Source organism: Bidens hawaiensis, unplaced genomic scaffold (genome assembly GCF_021521415.1).
Source record: "Bidens hawaiensis isolate Kalapana, Puna unplaced genomic scaffold, B.hawaiensis_p1.1 tig00001511_1, whole genome shotgun sequence".
NCBI lineage: Eukaryota > Viridiplantae > Streptophyta > Magnoliopsida > Asterales > Asteraceae > Bidens > Bidens hawaiensis.
This window is the reverse complement of record NW_027491085.1, coordinates 2,352,293-2,379,281: the sequence shown is the minus strand read 5'-3', so window position 1 is coordinate 2,379,281 and position 26,989 is coordinate 2,352,293. Positions and strand designations below refer to the sequence as shown.

The 26,989-nt window shown below is 33.9% G+C and overlaps 2 protein-coding genes across 3 annotated transcripts; one reads left to right on the top strand and one right to left on the bottom strand.

Annotated features, from left to right (window-relative positions):
- The first annotated feature begins 267 nt into the window (after nucleotides 1-267).
- LOC143582942 (uncharacterized) lies at nucleotides 268-10,718 on the top strand. Of its 2 annotated transcripts, none has more exons than XM_077065402.1 (11): nucleotides 268-385; nucleotides 1,223-1,288; nucleotides 1,396-1,463; nucleotides 7,091-7,124; nucleotides 7,221-7,290; nucleotides 8,046-8,103; nucleotides 8,613-8,741; nucleotides 9,017-9,108; nucleotides 9,523-9,610; nucleotides 10,125-10,203; nucleotides 10,483-10,718. In XM_077065402.1, exons 1-11 carry the CDS (start codon nucleotides 379-381, stop codon nucleotides 10,545-10,547), a joined length of 756 nt encoding a protein of 251 aa, XP_076921517.1. In that variant the 5' UTR covers nucleotides 268-378; the 3' UTR covers nucleotides 10,548-10,718. The 2 variants fall into 2 exon arrangements, with proteins under 2 accessions (XP_076921517.1, XP_076921514.1); XM_077065399.1 differs by having other exon boundaries at nucleotides 288-370; nucleotides 1,206-1,288.
- A 5,701-nt stretch (nucleotides 10,719-16,419) lies between these two features.
- Nucleotides 16,420-25,235, bottom strand: LOC143581779 (serine/threonine protein phosphatase 2A 55 kDa regulatory subunit B beta isoform-like). The gene is made up of 14 exons (XM_077064480.1): nucleotides 25,179-25,235; nucleotides 23,970-24,215; nucleotides 23,781-23,879; nucleotides 23,574-23,693; nucleotides 22,883-23,074; nucleotides 22,374-22,465; nucleotides 21,091-21,209; nucleotides 20,459-20,582; nucleotides 19,541-19,664; nucleotides 18,488-18,556; nucleotides 18,306-18,397; nucleotides 17,991-18,068; nucleotides 17,332-17,399; nucleotides 16,420-16,570 (listed from the first exon to the last, which is right to left on the bottom strand). Exons 1-14 carry the CDS (start codon nucleotides 25,233-25,235, stop codon nucleotides 16,425-16,427), a joined length of 1,626 nt encoding a protein of 541 aa, XP_076920595.1. The 3' UTR covers nucleotides 16,420-16,424.
- Between the last annotated feature and the right edge of the window lie 1,754 nt (nucleotides 25,236-26,989).

The following is a 26,989-nucleotide window of genomic DNA, read 5'->3' as shown; positions in this document are numbered from 1 at the left end:
ACTAGCTTGTATCATATGACAGGTTAGGCGTAATGTTATCGGCCAACTCCACACAATTACCGTCCTATTATAAGTTGGGGGTAAGACGTTGCTAAAAAGTTAAAAGAGTAAATTACATATCTCCAATGTCTAAAAATGAAAAATAATAATAATAATAAAAAAAAACATCAATGTCACAATCGTAACACACAGATTAAAGTCGTAATTCGTAAAAGGCAGTAAAAAAAGTTTATACCAGGCGAGGCGTACAGTAACTAATAAAACCCCGTGACAGACGCAGTTTCTAGGTTTACAAGCAGACGACGACGGAGAGTGTGGCCGCGTCGGAATCGGAAGACACACAGTACAAATCCTGTAGCGTAAAGTACAACTACAGAGATGACAGGTAAATAAATCAATTGATTTACTTCATGAATCGATAATTCAATTATTCTAAACATTTTGATAAGTAGAGTTGATTTATGTATCGATTCATTAGGTTCGATGAACTGTTGTTGGTAATGATCTCAGGATGTTTAGGTTTCAATTATCATGGTAACGACTTCTTATCTGTTAATTTTAGGTTAAATTTAAAATTATACATGTTTTATGCGAATTTAGGTGTAATTAACACTTAATTGTGCGTTAGTGAAGTTAGTTTTGTGCTTGATAACTTCGAAAAAGATGATAAGATAAGGATGTTATTTTGATGATTTTGAGTGTTATTTTGATGCTTTGTTTTCAAAAACAGTTTCATAAGCAGCCGATTCGTGTTATTAATTGTCTAACGAGCAAGCATGATGTTAGTGTTTGTCGTCACGCGCGTGCTAATTTTAGGTTAAACTTACGTATGTTTTATGAAAATTTATGCGTTAGTGAAGTTAATTTTGTGCTTGATAACTTCACAAAAGATAATAAGGATGCTATTTTGATGATTTTGAGTGTTATTTTGATGCTTTGTTTTCGAATACAGTTTCATAACTAGTTGATTCGTTTAATTGCTTAATGAGCAAGCATGATGTTAGTGTTTGTTGCCGTTAACTCGTTAATCGTGCGTGCTGATCTTAAGTTAAACTTACATACATGTTTATGTAAGTTTAGGTATAATCAACACTTAATTGTGCACCAGTGAAGCTAATTTTTGTGCATGAGTGGACTAGGTTAATTTTGATGATGTTAGTTTCATGATAATAAGGATGTAATTGTTGGTGATAATGAGTGGTAACTGACATGTTCCTGGCAGACCATTTGCAGGAGCAAGAGATGGAGATTGAAGCTTTAGAAGCCATTCTTATGGATGAGTTTCAAGGTTAATAATAATAATAATAATATGCATCTTGCTCTTATTGTAAGTATGGTCATTGGTCAACTATTCAAGTCAAACTTTTGACAAGTTTTGGTTATGTGTTTTTGCAGAAATTCACCCCAGTGAAAGTGGTTTGAACACTTCAAATCGATGTTTTCAAATTACTTTATCTCCTCAGGTACCCAATTTCATGCTGTTGATTACTTATTTTTCTTCTTTTTTAATAAAAAAACTATCTTTTTTACTTTACAAAGCTACTTGATGGAAACTAATGAACATTATAAGTAGCATTAGTTAACAGATAGCAGACACTTTACCTGAAATGAAGTTGAAGAAATGTATTCTACACAAAATAGATAGCGTATATGCATAACTCTTGTAAACCTTTGCATAACAAATACTGTTGACCGTCTGTATGACTTTCTGAATCTAAGATGTAATTTTTCTGTGGGATGAGCTTGATTCACTATGTGACTTTAGTTAATTTAAAATACTTCGAAGATGAACCTGTTCCCATGTAATAGTCAGGAATTCTTGACGATATCGAGCTGGAACAACCTGTTCTTGTGTGAATTGTGTAGTGATTTTTGTATATGGTCTTATACGTGTCATGTTCCAGTAAATACATTAACAATACAGGTCAAACAGTTGTCTCAAAATGATAATTATTCACCATATTTCGTTGCTCACAGTAACGGTAATTATATGTGCCCAACGTTAGAACTAAGTATGTTGTTATGTTGTGGTCTCCGATCCATCATGGGTCGGGTCCGGTTTAGACGAATAGACAGAATTAGGAGATTAAGCTGTTTGAGTTTTGGCCAAGCCCAAAAGCTCTAATCAGGCCCAGTTTAGTTAAAGGGTTAAACCCTAATTGTCTAGTCTATATATTCTCTCCTGTACTTGTAAGTTTGTATCACTCAATAATAAGAAAATCCCAGTTATCGACAGTGGACGTAGGTCATACACCGTGACCGAACCACTTAAATCCTTGTGTCTCTTTCGTTTATTCTTTCGGTTTTACTATTGTATTCGTGTTTGTGTGTGACTCCGAACCTAACAATTGGCATCAGAGCCTGGTTCTCGATTATACACACAGTTCCACCGCCGCTGCTACAGTACCGCTGCCGCCGCTACAGTACCGCCGCCGCCGCTACAGTACCGCCGCCGCCGCTACAGTTCCGCCGCCGCTGATTAGGGTTCCGCAGCTGCTGGTTCGTTTTTTCTGATCAGTTTCGAGTCCTTTTATTCCTTGGGTAGTTTGGTTGTTTGCTGTAATCAAAACTCAGTTTGGATAATGGCTGAGGACGGAAAGATCAAGATTGAGAAGTTTGATGGTCAGGATTTTGGATGGTGGAAAATGCAAATTGAGGATTTGCTATGTCAGAAAGACTTAATGGAAGCACTAGAAGAGAGGAAACCGGAAAGTATGAAAGATGATGAGTGGACGGTACTTGACAGAAAAGCCATAGCTGTTATTAGACTCTCACTAGCTAAGAATGTGGCATTCAATATTGTAAATGAAACTACCACGTATGGTCTTATGAAAGCCTTGTCAAATATGTATGAAAAGCCTTCTGCATCAAACAAGGTATTTCTGATTAGACAGCTAGTTAACACCAGAATGAAGGAAGGGGCATCTGTTACCTCTCATGTTAATGACTTCAACACTATTATTTCTCGTTTGTCTTCTGTTGATATCAAGTTTGATGATGAAGTTCAAGCGTTACTCTTGTTATCCTCGTTACCCGAAAGTTGGTCAGGGACTGTTACTGCAGTTAGTAGTTCTTCTGGGAATACTAAGCTTACTTTTGAAGGAGTCCGGGATTTGATTTTAGGGGAGGACATAAGAAGAAGGAATTCTGGTGAGACATCTAGTTCTATATTGAGCACCGAAGGGAGAGGTAGGAGAAGAGAGAAAGGTAATGGCAGAGGTAGGTCAAAGTCTAGAAGAAGAAGTCAGTCAAAGCCCAGAAAAGACATTGAGTGTTGGAATTGCAAAGAAATGGGGCATTTCAGAAACCAATGCCCTAACCCCTCAATTTCAAAAGAAAAGAAAGAATCTAAGAAGGAAGTTAATCTGGCCACCGGTTCAGATGATTCAGAAGGTTCAGAAGGTTCAGAAGAGACTCTTATCTGCTGTGTTGAAGAATCAACAGATTCATGGATTATGGATTCTGGTGCATCTTTTCATGCCACTTATAGCACGAAGAAGATGAAGAATCTCCGAACAGGTAATTTTGGTAAAGTTCGTTTGGCTAATAATCATGCTGTTGATATCACGGGGATGGGGGATATTGAACTAAAAACTTCATTGGGCACCTCATGGACTCTAAAGGATGTTCGGGTCGTTCCTAGCCTTAGAAGAAAGCTAATTTCTGTTGGGCAGTTAGATGACCAAGGATATGATGTTATGTTTGGTGGGGGTAAATGGAAAGTTGTGAAAGGGAATCTTGTGATCGCCAGAGGTAAAAAGAAGGGCACTTTATACATGGTTGAAATTCCAGCTGATGGGGTAAATGCAGTGACCAGTGGACCGAGTCAGTCTAGTTTGTGGCACCAACGACTCGGCCACATGAGTGAAAAAGGGATGAAAATGCTCGTTGCTAGAGGAAAAATTCCAGAACTGAAGAAGGTTGAATCTGAATTTTGTGAACCATGTGTTTTCGGTAAAAAGAAGAAAGTATCTTTTGTGAAGACCGGAAAACAACCGAAAGCTCAGAAATTGGAGCTTATTCACTCTGATGTCTATGGACCAACTTCAGTCTCTTCTTTGGGAGGATCGCACTATTATGTCACCTTCATTGATGATTCGACACGCAAGGTATGTGTTTACTTTCTTAAAAATAAATCTGATGTTTTTGATACTTTTAAGAAATGGAAAACTGCTGTTGAATTGGAAACTGATTTGAAGGTGAAATGCTTGAAGTCGGATAACGGTGGTGAATACGTTAGCAAAGAATTCCGTGATTATTGTGAAGAGTACGGTATTCGGATGATCTTTACAGTCCGTGGCACTCCTCAACAAAATGGAGTGGCAGAACGAATGAACAGGACGTTAAATGAAAGGGCAAGAAGTATGAGACTTAATGCCGGGCTTCCAAAGACGTTCTGGGCAGATGCAGTTAACACTGCAGCTTATTTAATTAACCGGGGATTGTCAGTACCGATGGGTTTCAAGACACCAGAAGAAGAGTGGAAAGGTAAAGCTGCAGATTATAAGCATTTGAAAGTCTTTGGGTGTAGCGCTTATGATCTAGTGAAAAATGACAAGCTTGATGCTAACGCTAAAAAATATGTTTTCATTGGATATGGGTCAAACGAAATGGGCTACAGGCTTTGGGATTTAGAAAGCAGAAAAGTAGTCAGAAGCAAGCATGCAACTTTTAATGAGGCTGAGTTATACAAAGATAGAAACACTTCAAAATCAAGGGTTCAGAAAGAGCAGGTTGAATATGAAATTGATGCTCAGAAAAAGACAGTTGAGTCAGCTACCGAACCCGAGACAGAAACTGAAGAAACTACAGTTCCTGAATTTGAAGATGATGATATTGGTGGAAATGAAGAGTCAGAGGGAGTCTCTGACAGTGGGAGTTCAGAGTCTGAGGATGAACAGTCTCCACAAGAACCTGACCCGCCTCAGCACTGGGTTAGGAGGTCCACCAGAGTTTCTAAACAGCCGGTACGTTACAAACCTTCAGTTAATTATCTCCTTTTAACTGAAAATGGTGAGCCAGAGAGTTATTATGAAGCACTTAAGTTGAAAGATTCGCTCCAGTGGGAGCATGCTATGAAGGAGGAGATGAACTCTTTGAGTAAAAACCAGACATGGGTTTTAACCAAGTTTCCACCAGATAAAAGAGTTCTACAAAATAAATGGGTCTATAGAGTCAAGGAAGAACATGATGGGTCTAAACGATACAAAGCTCGTTTAGTGGTCAAGGGTTTCCAGCAAAAGAAGGGAATTGATTATAATGAAATATTCTCTCCAGTTGTGAAGATGACCACCATCAGATTGATCTTAAGTATTGTTGCTGCAGAAAATTTACATCTAGAGCAATTAGATGTTAAGACAGCATTTTTACATGGTGATCTTGACGAGGAGATCTATATGGCACAACCTGAGGGATTTCAGGTTGCTGGGAAAGAAAAATGGGTCTGCAAATTGAAGAAAAGCTTGTATGGTCTGAAGCAGGCACCTAGGCAATGGTACCTAAAGTTTGATGATTTTATGGTGAGAACTGGGTACAAGAAATGCGAGGCCGACCATTGCTGCTACTTAAAGAAGTTTAAAGGCTCATATATCATTCTACTTCTTTATGTAGATGATATGTTAATTGCAGGATCTGATATGAAGGAGATTCGCAAGTTGAAGAAACAGTTGTCTGATGAATTTGAGATGAAAGATCTTGGTCCAGCCAAACAGATTTTGGGGATGAGTATATCCAGAAAGAAAGATGGCTCCATAACACTATCCCAAGAGAAATACATAGGGAAAGTGTTAGAAAGATTCAGGATGAATGATGAGAAGACTAAACCGAGAAACACACCTCTGGGAAGTCATTTCAAACTTACCAAAGACCAGTCTCCCAGAACAGAGGAAGAAAGAACAGAGATGGCTAAAGTTCCGTATGCATCTGCTGTTGGCAGTCTCATGTACGCCATGGTTTGTATACGGCCAGACATTGCTCATGCTGTCGGGGTAGTTAGTCGTTTTATGTCGGATCCGGGAAAGGAACATTGGGAAGCGGTGAAATGGTTACTCAGATACTTAAAGGGTACTTCCAGTTTGGGGTTATGTTTTAAGGGGAAGGATACAATTCTCAGGGGTTATTCAGATGCTGATCTGGGTGGATGTAAGAAGACGTTTAAAAGCACTACTGGTTATGTTTTCACAGTTGGGGGAACAGCAGTATGTTGGATGTCCAGACTTCAGAAAAGTGTTGCTTTATCAACCACTGAGGCAGAATATATGGCAGCAGCCGAAGCAAGTAAAGAATTAGTATGGTTGAGAACTTTTCTTGAAGAGTTGGGAAAGAAACAGGCAGAGTTCTTATATTGTGACAATGAGAGTGCAGTGAAACTTGCGAAGAATCCAGTCTATCATTCGAAGACTAAGCACATCGGGAGGAGATATCACTTTGTCAGAGATTTGATCAGTGATGGTGTTTTCAGTTTGAAAAATATCTCAGGTGCTAAGAATCCAGCAGATATGTTCACCAAGCCGGTGATGCTGGATAAGCTGAAGCTGTGCAGAGCTTCAGCAGGCCTTCAGGAATAATGTTGAGAAGGCGAAGGGTAACTAGGAGGTGCAAAACCAGATGGGTTTTATTTTACATGTACAAGGCAATGCAGGTGAAGACATTTTACGTCTCCAAATGGGAGCAGGTTGAAATGTTTGACGCATCCAAGTGGTGGTTTAGAGAAGATGTCTCGAAGCCCAAGTGGGAGATTGTTATGTTGTGGTCTCCGATCCATCATGGGTCGGGTCCGGTTTAGACGAATAGACAGAATTAGGAGATTAAGCTGTTTGAGTTTTGGCCAAGCCCAAAAGCTCTAATCAGGCCCAGTTTAGTTAAAGGGTTAAACCCTAATTGTCTAGTCTATATATTCTCTCCTGTACTTGTAAGTTTGTATCACTCAATAATAAGAAAATCCCAGTTATCGACAGTGGACGTAGGTCATACACCGTGACCGAACCACTTAAATCCTTGTGTCTCTTTCGTTTATTCTTTCGGTTTTACTATTGTATTCGTGTTTGTGTGTGACTCCGAACCTAACATATGTTACTTTTGTTTTTGGCAGGATGATGAGACTGATGAATCTTCTACCACTCCAGGTCTTTATTACACATATTATTGTAAATATATCGGTTGTGGATGTTTATGTTTCTTATAAATGTTGGTTGTTGGCTTGTTGCTAATTTATGTTGCAGTTCAGCTGGGGTTAATTTTCTCTCATACGGAAAAATATCCAGATGAAGTACCTCTTCTGAATGTGAGAAGGTGACTTATTATATCTTTAGGGTTTGAATCAAATACATATTAAGTTAACGTGCTAATTGTGAGAATCAAGTAGAGTAATTATATATACAAGTAGAGTGATTATGTAATTACATCATAGTGTAATTACATAATTACTCTATGATGTAATTACATAATTACTCTACTTGTATATATAATTATTCTACTTGATTCTCACAGTTAACATGTTAATTAAATTTGTACGTTAACTTTCCCCTATATCTTTATTATTACATATATATATATTTTTTATTTCCAGAGAGAATCTATTATCTGTTGTTATCTGCCTATACATATGCTATAACCAGAGCTGGCAATATGGTCGGGTGGGAAACGTGTCTAAACAGTCTCTTGTTGGAAAGCTTCATGTTTAGTACCAGTTGAAATGGGCCGGGTCGTATCGGGTTGACGCGCAGACACTTTTGTCCATTCTGTTATATATAAATTAGTGCATTGATTATGATTACAAAAACAATTTTATCACATTGATAATCCAAGTTTTCGAATAAAATGATTTAGGATGATGATGCATGCATCTAATTCCTAAATTAGACATTTCCTTTCATCTTATAAGTACAGTTATATTAAATACAAGTATACATCATTCGATCATAAGTAATTAGGTCGAATTTGCCACCTCTAACTATAATTGAGCAACTTTGCTTGCTGAGTTGTCACTTATGGTTTTATAGTTGGTTATTTTATTCAATGCTGACTTTTTTGTGGTTATGTTACAGTATAAGAGGAATTCACACCTCAGATCTAAAAGTATTGAAAGAAAAGCTTGAACAAGAGGTAAAATAGACTGTTGGCATTTTATAATCTATTTGCTTTTAATTAACCGTGCACTGCTTGCGTTTATTGAAATAAAAATAATTCTGCTTCAATAAAATTGGCTGTAGAATGTAGTGTTTGAACGCGTTTATATAGGAGTTGTAAAACTCAGATACTTTAGTGTTAGACAAGTTCTTAGTTTTTATGAAATCAATAAGTAAAATGGCCAAAACAGGCATTTAAAATTTTGGGGAAAAAGTCAAACTAAGTGAAAGTGTGATCACTAAAACAAGACCAAACTGAAAAAGTAAGTTGGTAGTTTCACTATTTTGTGCAAAAAACATCATTTTACACTCTACTCATGCGCCTTATTGTAGACTCTTAAGTTATAGAATCATTTATCTTTTTGCATACAATGTCTACACACTTACACTTACGTTAAGTTTTACTTGTTATACTTTATGTATATTTGAATTTTTAAAAGTTGGTTTTGTCTAATTTAGACATTTGACTATGTGAGACATTTGCAGGCATCTGAGAATCTTGGAATGGCTATGATCTACACTCTAGTTAGCTCAGCTAAGGATTGGCTTTCTGAAAGATTTGCTGAAGATGCTGATGATGATGACAATGAAGAGGCTGTAGCAGAAAAAGATGAAGTATGGCTTTAGATTTTATGAATTATACTAAAGTTTATTCACATTTGCTAAAAAAAGATCCTTTGGACTTTGACTGGATTAAGACTTTTTATGAATTAACAAGAAAAAAAGAAATCCTTTTTATCAAAATTAGGGACTTTTTTTACTGTATTTAAAAAGTTAAGGTCTTCAAGGATGCAAAGATAAAGTCCACGGACCTATGTACATATCTAGCGAAATTACATGGGTCCTTTTTGCTGCCACGTGGGCTTCTTTTTGACTTAATCTATATTCAGGTGATTGTGCCACATGGAGAGGCTGTCACCGTTGATACATTTTTGGCATGGAGAGATAGATTTGAAGCAGAGTTGGCACTTGAAAGAGCCAAGTAAGTTCATAACCATCAAGATTATTGTTTCCTCTGTCCCAAAGTGGTCTATAGTCTATACTTCTATTTTAACTTGTCTTGTATGTTATACCAAAATTGTTTCTACTGTTAGATGCAATTCGGGTAATATTGTCATTCTCCAAATACTAGAATCTGCATTAATTGTATCTATATTAAAGGGCTGATGTTCCAGCTATTTTGTTTTTATAGTGTAATTGTTGACAATAAATAAGATGGTTTTAAAACCTTTAAATTTTTCAACTAAAAGTAATTTTAGTTTTCTCTTTTAAACCAATTGTTGAGTTCTGATTATCTGACCCCTGAATTTTCATTAATCATTATTAGAGATACTTTGCACATTCAACTAATTAATCTCTTTATGTTAAATTGTTAATCTTGAATGCTTATTTTCAGATTAATGCCAGAATCGGCACTTACAACATCCAAAGAAAAGAAACTCACCGGTAGACAATGGTTTGAAAGTGGCCGAGCTTCTTCTGCGGTAATATTTGCATCCTTTAAAAAAATATATTTTTTTGCTTAGGTTTTGTCTAATTCTCTCGACTTCAATTTTGCATGCTTAAGCTAAACTTATATAAACTCAATGAGAAGGTTCTCTATATAAAACTTTAAGTTGATTATGTAAAAAAGTTGTTGAGTTTTTATAAGTTTAGGGACTTAATCATGCAAATAGCAAGCATTTAGTTGTTAAAATAGTGTGTGAGGACTTGCTTGGTTAACCTTAAGTTAATGGATTCAAGCATGTAAAAGTATTATTCAGGTACTTACGCCGTAACAAAAAGATGATTGTATTAAATTAACGAAAAGCTTCTATTAATATGATTGTATTAAATAACTTTATAAAAAGGAGATTTTTGTTAAAGTTTTAAAAGGCTAGGGATTTAAGCATTCATTTTAACTTTTGGTTCTGTATTTTGTAATTCATTTCTTTATGAATTACTGCTTTAAACTTGATTCTACAACATTTAATTTCTATAACATGATACAATTAACAGAAAGGCGCAGTGGCAATTGATGAAGAAGATGATGAAGAGGATGAAGATTTTGAGTTTGATGACGATGAAGATTTTGAAGGTTACTATTTTCCTTTTCTCTTCTGTCCCACACTTAACGTTTCTTGGTCAGTTTTATTTAAATATGGCAAAGTTGGCGAGTTGGTCAAACGGGCAAATTCTAGGTTTATCCAATAATTCGTGTTAAATATAATTATAAATACTACGTTATTACAATCATAATCTATTTTTTATTTGAAAAAGTCGATTAACATAAACTCAAATTAAACCCGCTCATAAGTAAAATAGTCGGTTGCAACGCTTATATTTATTTGACAGCATGTTGTTTGTATGGTTGCAGATGATGAGGAGGATATGCTTGAGCACTATTTAGCCGAGAAAGATTCTTCATCAAGAGCGGTTTAGAAATAATTGCTACTTCCTGTTATAAGTTTGCTTGGAATACTGTTACCAACTTTTGATATGTATGTTTTTTTGACTACAAAATTTAGATTCAGATCTGGTTGAAGACGGAGGAATGAGCTTACATTTGGTTGTCATCTTTGATTTAATGGTGTTTGTGAAAGATTATTAGCTTATCATTTGAAACATGAATTGTTTTTATTTCAACTAATTTCACACAATAGTAGTTTTTCAAGTGTTTTTGTTGTATCCACTTAAACTTTGATTTGGTCTTTTAATATTTGTGAAATTCAATATTTTTTTCAAAAAAATAGCTTAAATTAAGAATTAACTAGATAGAAGAGTACAAAAACTTGGCGCGAGAAATTAAAGTGTAGCATTCACATTCCATCTTCCATCCCCATAATTTAGAAAAAAAAACCAAGATTTTCTATTTTTTTTTCTCATTTTTTAAAAAATCTCTCACATAACATACCATTCTCAATAACTCTCCCGTTTTATTAAATAATATTTATTTATTCATTTTTCAATTAATTTTTCTCTTTCTCCCATTTACATACATTTAAAAAAAAAACAATAAAAAATGGATATGGAATGGTAATTACCTCTTAAAAATGGAGGATATGTTTGATTTCCCATAAAAATATGGTGTTGGATTGTTGGGGATTGAGTATGAATGCTCTAATAAATCAACTGTATTTTTTTATTGAACGACTAATTTTTTTCGTATTGTATAAGGTTTGAACTCATGACCTCCTATTTCACATCTTAACTTCCTCATATGCCATCCTACTAAAGTGGGAATGACCCAACCGTATTTTTTTTTTCGAATTATGAACTTTTATAAATAAAAGAAACGCCTGCAAACAAGCCACATCCACAACCCAGATTGAAGCCACCCACGAAAACAACACAATAGACTACATGAATACTCTTTACACCGATTCGACCAAACCAACAATCTATTTTTTGTCCTATATATATATGTGAACAAGCGACTTAATATCGTCAATTAACTCTTCAATCTTAATATCTTTTAACTTCAAAAACCTTTTCATTTCTAGCGATTCAAATTCTCCAACAAGCGATGATAACAATACCATGAATCGCCTCCTTCTCAACCGCACCTAGCTTAGTAGACTTGTGAAGTTCTAGCAAGTCTCTCACTGAGAATCCTAAGATAGGATGCACTTTACACCAAAGACTAATATTATCCCACACCACCACCGCAACTGTACAACCCGTGATTATATGATTCGCCGATTCGTTCCCCTAATCACATAAGGCGCACATTTTTATCCATCACCGTAATATTCATATTTTCAAGCGCCTATGAATTCTACCTATTTCCTCCTATGATTATGATAAATTCTTTTATTATTAATCAATTCTAAAACCTTTGGGAATATGACAAATTCTTATATTATTAAGTTACCCCCTCCTCATTTCCTGTGAACCTCATCTACTTCAACTGCAACTTCGCACAGATCAAAAATAAAAATACTCTCTCCGTCCCATTATAAGTGTCATAGTTTGATTTTTCAAGTCTTTCTTGCTTAACTTTGACCGACAATATTTTTGTTTGTGTTATATAATACTTGATGTATAATATATGAATGGATTGGGTTTTAAATGTATTTTACATTGATATAATTTTTATCAAGTATTATATGACACGAACAGAAATATTTACGGTCAAAGTTGCAAAAGAAAGACTTGAAAAGTCTAACTATGACACTTATAATGGGACGGAAAGAGTATATTTCGATGAATCTTTTTTACATTTTTTTTATTTTACTTTACTACTCTTTACCTAAGAAACAAATTTAGGGGTCAAAATAATAAAAGAACCTAATGGATGAAGGAACAAAACATGCTTGACCATAGAAATATGACAAAGATAAGATTGGAAGAGTCTATACATTACAAACTGTTACAAATTAAGGGAGTAACCATCATATATATAGTTATATACGTACGGTTGTTAAATAGAAAGATAAGATGAATATAATATAATATAATATAGAATTAATCTGAAAAAATTGAAGCTTGTGCATAGAAATTAATCATGGTTTATTTGGAGAACATTATCAATGTACGTAGTCTAGTACTTGATGAGAAAATAACCAGAGAATGGGAGGGAGATAGGAACATATATCGCAATGTTGAAAAATCACTTTATTAGTTGTCACTGATTGTGTGGAAATTAATTATGACACACGGTTTAAGTACAGAAAAAAGAGCCTAAAAAACAAAAATATCCAATGGCAAAATATTAAGTTGCTGATATATGTTTGGTTAGTAGCTATTTGTAGCTTGGGTGGTGAAATTAGTGAGAACAAGAATGTTTTGTTGCAGCTTGATCTATCTTGTTTTTGAGTACATATATATATAGAGAGAGAGAACATGATTTGGATGCGCCTGCAGCTACCTGCTATCATATATATAATGAAAATAATGACAATCAAATCAATTCCCTTAATAATAAAAATCATAAACCAAAAAAAAAATCCCAACCAACTAACTGACTGACTAACTAACTTAACCATGATTTTCTTCGTTTTCTTCAAACTTGTTAATCTTCCGTTTATGTTTCTGTTCCCACTCCTCAGGCATATTCCACCGGGAGGCTCTACGATGGAGGCGAATTGTTGTAGCAGCTTGTCCTTGTCGGAAAGACACGACTTGACTTTATGTATAATGTTTCTAAAAATCTCAAACGTCCACTCATATTCTTCAGGTGTCCCCTTAAAATCAGCTTGGCATAGTTTGTATAAGTCCTTGATTTTATCCTCATATATTGCTGCTACAAATTAAGAAAATAAAAGAGTGAGTCCAGTTTGATAACATCACATGTCAAGACGTACTACAAGATATGATGAATAGGTTTATGTGCAGTTGAGGTAGATGTACGTTTCAATGATCACGAGTTGATAAAATTGTTATTTTTTCTACATTTGATAAAATTGTTACTACTATTTTTTTACCTTATTCTGATTTTTGTGGACAAAAATCATTTGACGGGAGTAATGTTAGGTTTCAAATAATAGTGAAGGGGTTATTTGGAATAATACCAAAGTATGACATTTACATTTGTATTGGATCGACCATCTACAACAACAAACTAACACAAACTGCTAAATCACGTTCCAAACTTTTCTTAAAAACTCAACTTTCTTCCACAACAACAAACCTCCACAAACCTCATTAAATAATATTAAACGTGTGTGTGTGTATATATATATATATATATAATGTATGTGGTTGCCACATTATCCGTTTGTTGTAAGTTTTGCAGCAACAAAACTTCTCAAGGCAAACTTGGCTTCACAATGATGGAGTTTGTGATGTTGTTTGTTGTTGAGCTTCCTCTCATACTCTTCAGGTGTCCCCTCAAATTCAAATTTAGCTTGGCATAGTTTGTAAACTCTCTTGATCATTTCATCCTTGAATTCTAAGTATATATATATATACAAAGAAAAGAAAAATAAATGATATTGCTTAATTAATTAAGATACTACATACATACACTAGCTTAACAGCAGAATAGATTAATTAATTAGCTAGGTTAGATTTATATCAATCAAGATCCAATTTTTAAAACAGAAACTAACTAATTAACTAACCTACCAACCTTGGTTGTCTTCTTCAGGCTTGTTAATCTGTTGTTCCTTTGGTAAATCGTAGGGAAGATTAAACACCTGCTTAGGGCAGATGAAACTACAACCGCCAATCTCTTCTTCTTCTTCGTAGTTTGGGCGATCTACGAAAAAAAAGAATCAGACTATAATTATTATTAGCTAGGGCAGGGTTTGATCAATCACATGCAATGAATATATACCACGTACGTAATCGATTGAAACGAGGACGTTCTGGCCGATGATGAATAAATGTTGGTGATTTAGTAATCTCCTGATCCTCATCAAACCTCCTACTCTCTTCAAATGCAGAGCCATTTTGATTTTGGAATCAAGGAATCGGTCGATTCAATGTTTTAAAAACCGGTATTTTACTTGTACCGGGTTTAGTTAAAAAATGCTATAACCGGTTGAACCGGGTTATATCGGGTTCAACCGGTTGAATAGTTTACCTTATAGTTTTCTATAAATGCAACTTCAATCCAAAAATAACCAAAAAGTAAATGATTTCATAACAAAAAATAATTAAAAAGTTAATCTGTATTAAGAAAGTAATACAAAAACACTCAATTTTAAAAAAATAGTCCTAAATTTACGCGTTTGAATATTAATTATTGGGTTAAAAGTAACTTGGAAAAAAAATATGGGCCGCAAATATCAAAAATTACTTGGACTTCAAACCGGTTTGCCAGTAAAAACCGGTATTTTAGATAAAAACCGCCGGTACGATGTTCTAGCAAACCGGCCAAAAATACCGGGCTCAAAATACCGGTCTGCTGTGCAAAATCAGGTTTAACCGGTTCAACCGGCCAGTTTGAACCAGTTTTTAAAACACTGTCGATTAACTGAACCGAAACCTAAATAAATATATATAATATAAATAAAGTAATATTGTTATTGTGTGCGGTGACCCGGCCCATTCATTCACAACTCGAACCCACAACCGGACCGGATCAACAACGCGGCCCCAAATACCTGCACCAGCTCTTAACAAAAAAGAGCTTTTAATTTGACACAAGTAACTGGCCCAAAAGAAAATTAAACGACTTAAAATTTTAATTTCAGAAATATAAACCTATTCTATTGAACTTGGGGTTGTTTGTTAAAGAGCGTTTTCTTGGTCTTGTTCATCTAATGAAAACAACCAAGATAACTCTCAAAGTACATCGCTATTGATAAATTATTTGTCCGTTATAGGTCAAGGTTATAATGACATGAGTAATATGTCCGACGAGTTTAAAACATTGAGTGCTTAATCGATCTTGTAAGAAAATGCTTCAGGATGGCATATTGGAGACAGAGAGAACAATGATCTTTTCTTGTGTTCGACGTTTTTTTTAATCCAACACTAGGTCTTTCTAAAACTGTTTTCCAATTTCGACAGACAACTCATTTTGACCTTTTGTATGGTTGGAGAAGAGGTTTTATTTGTTTACGCAAGACCGAGAGTGTGATTATACAACTATCTTCTGCCATTAAAGGTATAAAATGGAAACGTCTCAAAGCTTAGATGAATCTATCCCCTCCTTTTTACCTGTTGCATCCATTACTTCAACTCAATTTGTCATTAAACATTTAATGATAACAAAATGATCCAATTACAATAGCGATGAAGGTAAGCAGACAACAAGCTGCGCTGCCACCCCTGTTGAATGACAAATCAGATCATACTGAAAACAAAGTTATCATTTTTCGACATTGATGAGTTACTCTGCATGAGTTTTAGCCTCTAGGATTCACAATCACAAAACTGCTCTCAAATTCTTTTATACAGATTGCGTAAGCATTAAATTATTAACATTTTTCAAACAAAACATTTTCAACAATAATAAATCTAAAAGAGAAAAAATAAAAAAAATGGATAACAGAACTTCTAAGTATAAAAAAGAAATTGTATCAAATAAATAAAATGTTTAAAACTAGATGGCCTGCAAATTTGGCAGCAGATCTTCACAACTAAAAATACAACCTAATCCATGCCCCCTTTTTTGAGCTTCTAACGAACCGGATAACTGTTCTCACCTCAACCAAACATAAAAATTAAAAAATAATAATAAAACGAATCGGGGTAGAAAAGAAATTTGGTAAAACAGAAAACTGTAATAATATAAATAAATTTTTTTTTTTAAAAAAAAAACTGGTTTTAGTATGGTATTTGGGATATTTTGAGTGAAGGGTGATTTAAAAAAGAGGAAAAAAAAACAAAGAATGGGAGTTTGGTAAAATCAAAATTTGTTAAAATTCATGCATGATACATGTACAAGCTGTTAGCAGCAGCATAGGCAATCGAGTTTTCAGTAGGATGCCATGCAAGATGGAGTAATTTTGTTGTTGAATCAAATGAATTCACATTTGCATCCACCCCAGGGCTATCTCCTCCTCCTCCTCCTGTATATAAACTTAATATATTAAATTAATCATCTAAACACAAAATAAACAATCTACAAGTGGCAAGATACGAGTTGGGTAGCGGATTAAAAGTTACACGCTATGACAAAAGTAAAAGTTACATTTTGGTGGGGTCAAGTCAGTTGGGTAACAGGTCAAAACAAGTTGTGTTTATGATTACAAAAGCAATAATAACATTGAGAGTTAATTTCCTTGAGTTTTACCATTTGAATACGAATTCTCATTTTTTTCTTAGATCGTTGCATGTGGTTTCAAAATTTTAACCCTTTTCTTCTATTTACTAACCCCGTTAGATTTTTCCTGTTAGATAGAAGGGCATTTCAGTCCTTTTACACCAAAGGGGCTATTTATGTCAATGACTAAAATCCCCTTCAACTTAATAGAAAAATCAAACAAAGTTAGTGTAAAGGACAAGGGTTAAAAATACTTTAACCACAGGCCCCTATTTATGAAAAAAAACGAAAATTCGTACTCAAATGGTTAAACTGTCAGGGACGAAAACCAAAATTAACTCTACAAATAATTTAGAAACTGCATCCATAAAAAATAGATTTTATGCAACTTTAAACCCATTTGCCGGTTCCCCTTCACTTAAAACTTTTTTTATTTGACCTGTTTGAGATAAAACATACTTTGGGACCCATTCATAAGTAATCAGGACAAAACTACCACCTCACATGAAGCATGCTGGAATTGTGATTGTGGAAGGTGAAGAGGAAAAAAAGAAGAAGAGGGCTAACCTAGTCTAAGTGCACGGGTTATGCTGCTTAGGGATCTGGAAAGTCTTGAAGGGGTCTGCACTTGCTTCCTAAAAATATTTTAAATATTTTATCATACATATCTGTATAATCAAAGCTGAAGTAATAATAATCTTAGAAAAGAAACTAGAGTGAGACTTAATTTTAAGGGTATGTGACAGAAAATACAATCATGTCTTGTATAAGTTGGTCCGTTTTTAAGCGGACATTATAATTGACATTTCGTATTTAAAAAAAAATCCTTAGATTTACAAATGCTAAAAAATTCTGTACGTCTCTCTGACCAAAATATTCAAAATTGTTTTTGATTTTCTTCCAATTCTTACAAAATAATTCAAATAAATATAGAAACAAATGAAAACGTGTGAATTGTGCACGCACAATACATTCAAATTTCGAAAAAAAAAATTGTTGACTTAAATTACCAGATAGCCTTTTGAAAATCATGTATCAAATATGATTTAAATTAGTGTTCAATACAACAAATGAAATTCTGAAAATCATGCGCAAATGTATGTTTTATTTGAAATTATGTATGATATAAAATAAAGCATATATTAAAGCTAATATGCATTTCTGCCTTTTTTTGTTTGCAGTTTTCCCTGATATTTTATTCATATATATAAACAATAGTCAGATACCTCATCGGGTTCCTGCTAGCTTCCAAGGTAGTTGCTTCAGAAGTTCCCGGATGGCAGCCAAACACACGGAATAAGTTGCTGAAAATTATAATTTGACACGTCAGCAGATAAACAAAGACACAAAAAACTATAATCAAAATTGATTTGAATAATGAAAAGATAAAATGTAACAAGATTACAAGAATTAAATGATTTTAATATTTTATGAGAATCTGGGAAAATGGATCTTATGAGAATTTGGAAAGCAAATCTCCTCAAAATCTCACTAGAAAATGACCACTTTCATTGTTATCTGAAATAGAATAATAATATTACCTGTAAGAACCAGTTGCTACACGCTGGACATCACCACTCAGACAACACTCAAACTTATCAAAAATAGAATCATTTTCATATAAATGACACAGCTGAAAAAAAATCAAATTTACATAATCAGTAATCTCATTTCACAAACAGTAAAAATTGGTTAAAATTTTAAAAGTGATAAAAGTATATACCTTGGGCCTTAAATATTCATGCACCTGAAATGTTGAGACGAGACCAGAGTCCATATTAATGTCCCATAGCTGCAAAATGTGAACGTTTTTTTCAGTAAAAGAACATATATTGTTAAGAAGACTTATTTTGACATGTTTACTTATATAAATGAGTCGCTCAGTTGTGTTTTTATCTCAAGTGGGTTAGATTGTTATAAGAATATTATCTTTGTAATCATAATTAGTGTATCACTTATTTACTCACTAGGTTAAAAACACCCAAAAAAACAAAAAACTAAAGAGATATATAATGCAAAGTTTAGTTGGTAAAATGTCTATTTTACCCTTACATCATAAAAAAGGAAAAAAAAAAACATAGGCAAACCAAACGAACACGAATGAGGTATGTTCATGTTCATCGTTTCTTTAACCAAACAAAAGGTTGAACACAAACAAATAAACGAATGGAGTTTTCATGTCCGTGTTAGTTCGTTAAGAAAATGAATGTGTTCTTGTGTGTACATTTGTTAATAGTATAAACGAATGGTTCACGAACATAAACGAACAGGCATAAATGTATATAGATGAACAATTGAACGAACATAACTGAACTAATTAAAAGTATATGTGAACCATCTGTTCGACCTAAAGATTAAAACTGGACTAAATTTTGATGCGCCTAAAAAACCTAAATGAATGCCTTATCGAATGCAAACAGACGACATAACTGAGCGAAAGCAAATGAACATAAACAAATTTAAATGATTGAACGTAAATGAACATGGATGAACGCATGGGGACGTGTTCGTGTTTGTTTGTTAAACTACATGAACCAAAATTTTTGTTAAATTTGTTTGTTTATTAAACAAACTAACTTCTCGCCGAACACTTCATGACAGTTCACTGAAAGTTCGGTTCGTTTGCAGGCCTACAAAAAAACATGTTTAGAAAGTAGGGGTAAAATTATCAAATTACGGTTTTATACAAAATATATATTTTGTACTTGAAAGATTTAAATTTGAAAAATAATCTCAAGGCATATAATATAGAACGAGAAATAATAACGAACCGAACCTTAAGGGTCATATAATCACGACTTAATAAATATCTTCCATCTTTTCCAAATTTAATATCTGAAACTGAAGCTATTATCTCAGTGAAAAATGATCTTGAACCGGGTGCTTCGTGCTCCACAAACCTATATAAGAAAACAACAAAAATGTTGTCTTCTGCATTGTAAATTCAGAAACGACACATAACAAAGTAAGTTACATCTCTATAAACTGATAATTGATACCTTCGTTACTTGAAAATCTCTAGAACAATAATATTAACCATTAAAATTTTAGGCACATTACAATATAGTTTAGTTTTAATAACCTTTTAAGCCCAACACACTGTTCACATTTACTAATTAGTTTTAGCTCAGTTATGATTGTTCATCTACGTTCAGTTACGCTCATGAAATGTTCATTTAAACTATTAATGAGCATATTAAATGAACATGAACACGTTTTTTTTTTTCATAACGAACGATCACAAATAGGAAAACATTGTTCCTTTAATTTTTCGTATTCGATCGTTTATTCGTTTGTTAGATTGAAGTTAAACAAACAAACACGAATATGCTTTGTTCGTGTTTGCTTACAAGCGTAGATACACAAACAATTCTTTCAGTTAATCAACAATACCCATACAATAACCATTCCTCGTGAAGAAATGGATCTATACACGACTGTATATGAACTTAGTTTTTAGGTAAAGACTATCTTTTCATGTGCAATGACAGCAATGTACATGAATTAGTTTAAAATGTTATTCAAACAATAGATTCTTGTAATGAAACGCTCTCTCTGGAACAATAGTACTAATTATAAAAAAAATGAATACTTTATTCATTTATCGACAAATAAATACCCTTGCTAAATAAATGTTTTCCTCGGTCTTAAAAGTATTAATTAATTGAGGTTTAACTTTAGAATCAAAACTTACAATTTAGAATGTTTATCACACAGTGCAGACTGACGCAAGTCAATAAGACAAATAGATTCTTTTGAACTACTGTATGCTAGTGTATGACATTGTGTAGGATGAAACTCTGCTGATGTAATCACATCTGCAACAAAGTAAGGTCAAAGTAAAGGTTCACAAACTTTTTTATCATCCCAAATATTAACATCAAGGATGCTAAGAAATAATAAATAGTGTCAACAACTCAACACACACATAATATCTTAACTGGTTGTGAAAAGGGTAATTAGTATTTAGAATGTCCAATAGTATAGTTTGTATTTGAAATTATCAAAAAATTACAATAATTTTGTTTAAAAAAAGTACAATAAATGAAATTTCTCTCTTGACTAAAAAGTACAATTATCCAAGTATTGAATAAAATCAAATGCAAAGGAATGTTATTTTTCAAACTAGACCTCAAAAACTTTAAAAACAAAAAGTATGATTTTAGTTTTTACAAAATGAGAAAACTATAAACAAAAGCAGAGGTTGAAGATGACTCACAGAAGAAAGTCTAAATTATTTCTAAATTAAATTTCTTTGAAAAAACAGACTAAATTATTTAACTTACTCTACATATCATAAACTTGATTGCTACTAAAGTACTATACCAGTGAGATCTTCCATGTTTGCAGGCTTGACATCCACAATATTGAAACATTGGTTGCTAATATCCAAATTCCAAAGGTTTATCCGAAGATCATCAGCAGATATAAATGTTTCTCCATCGCTGATGCAGAGATAAGGGGGAGGGGGGTCAGTAGATGATTTAGGATACAAATGCATTTAAAAGACAACAACCAAATGAATTGGTGTTTAATAGTTACAACTGAAGTTTTTGTTTTTCTTATTAATCAGTTTTTTTTAGTGTAAGCATATTTTGCTTCCGGTTGTCTGATATTTTGGGGTCAGACAATCAGTTTCATACCAGTTGCAACGAAACTCATTGTCTAAGGTTCAGACAAAATTACATATACTTTGAAACCTAACTTGAATGGCTGTTACTCCTATCTGACAATCGTCTCTCATTTGATCTGCTAATTTCTTACATAACCAGATTTGACAAACGATTAAGATCTAATTAGCTTAATTTAGAAATAGCATAAGCACATCCAAACAATTCCTTCGACCAAGCGGTTTTATCATGATTGATCACTATATTCTGATATATCATCATCATCATACTCAGTAAATCCTGCCAATAGCAAAGCTATGGAAGGGTCTGAGGAGGGTAAGATGTAGACAACCTTGCCTCTACCCTGTAGGAATAGAGAGGTTGCTTCCGGTGAGACCCCCGGCTCGATATTAGTTTTGCATCAAGCCTTGGACCGCAGCGAGCACTCAACCATCGAGACACCGGCTGATTGGTGCATCTACCATTGTCTTTCGACTATCAACGCCACCACATGATGCATGATTAACCTTCCGCTACTTTTAATGTTATTTTCAATAAATTTGTAAAATAACGTCAAAATTAGTGCAATTTCAATCCCCCCCAACCAGGGCACACGCATATACATTATATGCGCACTGATATATCATATAATTATTTTGAAAATACACATCCAAACACCCCATTGTATATATAGTTGCTTCATAATGTAGTAAATCAATTAGCCAGCACATGTCAAGAACTTTTAGAACTTATGTAAATTTGATGATGTATATTTGCATACTTATTAGTGAAAAAGTGAGGTGTGTGAAAAGCATAAGAAAAATCCAGCTTAGACGTTTTAAGCTTAGAAGTATTGGCTCTTAAACTAAAACTAAAATATAACAACATTTTTTTATCTCAAGAGCGCTAGATAATGAAGAGTCAACTAAAGAAAAGTAAACATATTTATCAAACTCAATTGAAAGACTAAAAATTTATGCAAAAAGTGAAGATTCGAGCCTGTTATTTGAGATAGAATTGATATGATAGTCATGTGCATGAGCATACACTCTTCTACATTTTGCAACAAGGTTGGTTTCATTGCAAGTTACCTACAATTTTAACTTCAGGTGTCACACTAGTTAAAATCACATGTAACATGATGTAAGTATAACAATGCCACGATGACATATAAAGACACAAAACTTTTCTAGAAGATGACTTTACATGTCAAAACTCAGAACGGGTTGGGTCAACCCACAAATGTGTTTTTGTTTTTATATTTTGAACTTTATAAATAGCTAGTGTGATATATATAACTACAAAACTTATTTTTACAGTACTGACCTAACATGGATGGACCGACCTTCTTTAATAAACAAATTTAAAAAAGTATGTGCATTTGAATGCAATTCAGATGACTCAAACCGATTGACCCGTTTGACCATCTCCTTTTTAGTTAAAACCTGCTTAACCCATTTGAACCATTAAATTAATAAGATTAAACAAATAGGGTAGGGTACAACTACCACAGGTAAGCGAAGTGATGAAATGCCCCCTGGAGGAAATATTAAATCATTGCTTAAGCTGGTGTAAGATTTGTCAGTGCAACCACCATTTGCAAGATGTGGCTTAGGGTTAGAAGCAACTTTGCCATTTCCGGTTGCTTTAGAAGTCTGTGTTCTGATGTCAGCAACTTTCTTAATCTTCTTCTCTTGAACCTGTGTAAGTCAAAATAAACATTTTTTAAGCTGCAAAATGGTTCCTTCAATCAAAGCCCTAAATGACGCTGTGAAACTAAACATTTCATGAGTGGACATAGTGACAATGTAGAGAATCCAAATAGAATCATTAAAACTAATAAAAAAACCTAGAGTTTTAATAAACCAACATTTCACTTCGACTTTTCTTCATGCTTAAATTATTGTACTTAATCACTAATTTCCAACCACTCAAACGAATCACCGCCTTAACGCGGTTGTGCTTAAAGGCTTGTACTATAACCACTAAAAACCACCCTTAGCATAGCCCTAAGGGATGTTTAAGTCTGTGCTGATATGTAATATAGTATCCACAAGCAGGATATATCTACTACCAAGGCATGTGACTTTTCAAAGATAAATATAAATAGATAAATGTACAGCAGTACAAGTTAAAAGACAGATATATACAAGTCTAGTAACAGAAAGATATGAGTATAAAGAGAGCTAAAATGGGCACCTTCCAGCATTTTATGGTTTTATCATTAGTAGACAAAAGAAAGAGGGCACCGTTGGCTGCTTGGCACCATTTGATTTGGTTAATTTTCTCCTCAATCTCCAAACTCTTTAAATAATCAAACTAAAAGCAAAAAAGAAAAACAGAATCATTAAAACTGTAAGAGATAACTTGAGCAATAGAGATGAACAAATAAAACCAGAAGAAAACCTCTGGTTCATGGCTCTGGAACTCAGTTTTGTAGCGAAATTCTGGATGCCTTCTAATTGAATTATCAGTTTTCTCTAAATCCTTTCTATTTACACCATGCTGCACAACCAATATTTAACTATGTGAGAAAAAAAAAACTTAATGTAGTAGAAAACAACAATAAAGAAAAACAAATCTTGGATAGCTAACCTCCTTTTTATCATTCCTCTCAAATAACACTACCCTGCCCCCACGATCACCGGTGGCAAGATGGTCACCACTTTTATCAAACTCGATGGCCGAAATGATATCATCATCATCATCATCATCATCATCATCGTACTCAGTATATCCCACCAATAGCAAAGCTATGGTAGGGTCTGAGGAGGGTAAGATGTAGGCAGCCTTACCTCTACCCCATAGGGATAGAGAGGCTGCTTCCGGTGAGACCCCCGGCTCGATAGTAGTTTTGCATCAAGCCTTGGACATAAGGCACATAGCACTCAATCATCGGGACACCGGCTAATCGGTGCATGTACCCTTATCTTTCAGCTATCAACGCCACTACATGATGCCTGATTAACCGTCCGTCACTTTTAACGTTATTTTCACGAGATTAGTAAAATAACGTCAAAATTAGTGCAATTTCACTTTTGCCCACCCGAGGGTTCACACATATATACATCATATGTGCGCACCGCAAGCAGGGCTAACGTTAAATCACAAATTCATCAACTACATAAATCACAAATTCATCAAGGCACAATGGAATAATGCAAACACGTGTATAGAAAATATTCTTCAGATATTAAAAGTATCTAAGTGTTATTAATATCATATTATGAGGAGTGAAGGACAAGAAAGGCATCAGATTATGCATGACCAAGTAGATTGGTCAAAAAATGAAGTTTATGTAAATATAAGAGCTTAGATACACAAAAACATTGTTGAACCTTAAAATGTGACGTTTATAACACGGAATACATTACAGGCAGTGGAGCTTGATACAGAAATAGCATTGTTAATCAGCAAGAAGAGCAACAGACAATTATAGATATAACACAGTAATCCAGGCATAAGCAAGTATATATGCAGGGAGGCAACAGTAGATGAAAGCAGCAGCAGTGGAAATTCATTCATCATTCTGTTATTGCTTATTGGTCCAGCAACAACAACAACAATAATAATAATAATAATAATATCAATTAGAAGTATAACAAGTGTGTTGTTCCAGAAATGAATAATCGATGATTGAAATAGTGATTCAATTGAATTGAAACCCTAACTAATTAATAAAACACAAAATGAGGATCCATATAGAATTCAATAATAATCCATCTACATTGGAGCTATAGCTAGTGTCATGTGTATATATATGCCTTCCTGAACTTGTTCACCGGCGGTTCGTTCGCCGAAAACCTGAGAGAATTTCCAGTCAAGCGAAGCAGGTGCAGGTGGACCATCTCGTCCCTTCATCTCTTCTTCTTATCCTTCTTTTTATATTAATTAATTAATTAAACGATTAATCAATCAACAAATGCAGATCGTTTATACGGTAATTTATTATAATTATTATTATTATTTCATCGGCATTGTAGGCTCACTTAATTCCATCAACAAACAATTACAGAGACGTGCTCTTGTTTCATTAACGATCATCATCATCAACAACAACAACAACAACAACAATAATAATAATAATAATAATCATTCATTAATTACAGAGATTTTATTTATTTTCTCTCTTTTATTTGCACGCTAAAATGGGGGAAGATTGAATTGAACTTTGTCTTGATCAGGGGACGTATGTTTGTTAGGTCACGGTAATGGTCTACGTGGATGTCCTGTACTGGTTTGTCACGGAATAAACGTCACAGACCGTGAATCGAGTTAAAATGCGTTATACTTTTCTCTTTCAATGGTTTTAAATAATCCAAACGGTGTCTTATTTACAAACAACAATCTCAACTTCACTTTTGATTGATAACAGTCTTAACTAAAAGTGAATTGTTTATAACAGTTCGTGACTAACGGATGACTAAATTCGTTAGTTGCAAGTTGCTAGAAAAATGTTTTTGAACGGAAAACTCACACTATTTGCCGGAAAACTCAACCTGAACACCATCAACTGACTCACCACCAACTAACCTCCACCACTTGAGCACACACAATTGATTCCGACGATGGTTCTAGGATTTCGGCGACCTCAATAACTAGAGATTTTACTAAAAATATTTCTAAATGTCCGATATAAGGTTACAAAGATGTTTGGAAAAGAAAATTGAGTTTCCCGGGAAAAAAATGAGTGTTCTGGCGAAAAACGTTTCCCCGGCGACCTGCAAACTACGGTGTTAATCTTCTGTAAGTCGCTGACCATTATAAACAATGCACCTTTAGTTGGGACTGTCATCAACCAAAAGTGAAGTTGAGACTGTTGTTTACTAACATGACATGGTTTATATTATTTAAAACCAATATTCTTTTTTTTTTCTAATGTTTTGGTAGCTTGCCTCATTCGGGTGGCATGGTGCCTGTGTTTTTATTATTGTCGAGCAGCTACACTGTCGCCACTCATTTGGGTAGGCACAACATGTGGCTTGTCTGGAAATTTATTTACTGAATTAGTATTTTTTTTTAGTTCATATTTAACACATTCAATAATATGTTAAAATTAACCAGTTTTGATTAACGAGTAAAAACTACCCGTAAATGGCTGATATTTTTTATTTATGTATTAATATGTCAAAATGATCTTGGTAACGTGTAATGGTTTGCAGTTATTACTGAGTTATGTGTCGAAACCTAATTTTTCAAGAAAACTTGTATTTTTAGTTCATAACAACACTTAAATGTTCTTTATATAAAAACTAGTATTTTGTAGTAATTTAGCTTTTGGATACTTATTTAGCACATTCATCACATAAAAATAAAAACATTGACAGAAAAAGTGTGAGCGATTCAATTCGATTCATTTTGACCCGTAACATAAACAATTTTAAGTATTTTGTGGTGTTACAAAATATAAAATCAATATCTCAAAAAAGTTTTTTTATGTGGAAAATGTCACATTTTTTATGCTAGAAGTTTCATCTTATGTTATTTACCCGTGTCAAGAATTTTATGTTGAATTGTATGATATAAGTTTCATCTTATATTATTATCTGCGCGCATTAAGAATTAAGAACATGATTGAATCCTCCACGTCATATTTACACGATCGAGAAGAGGAG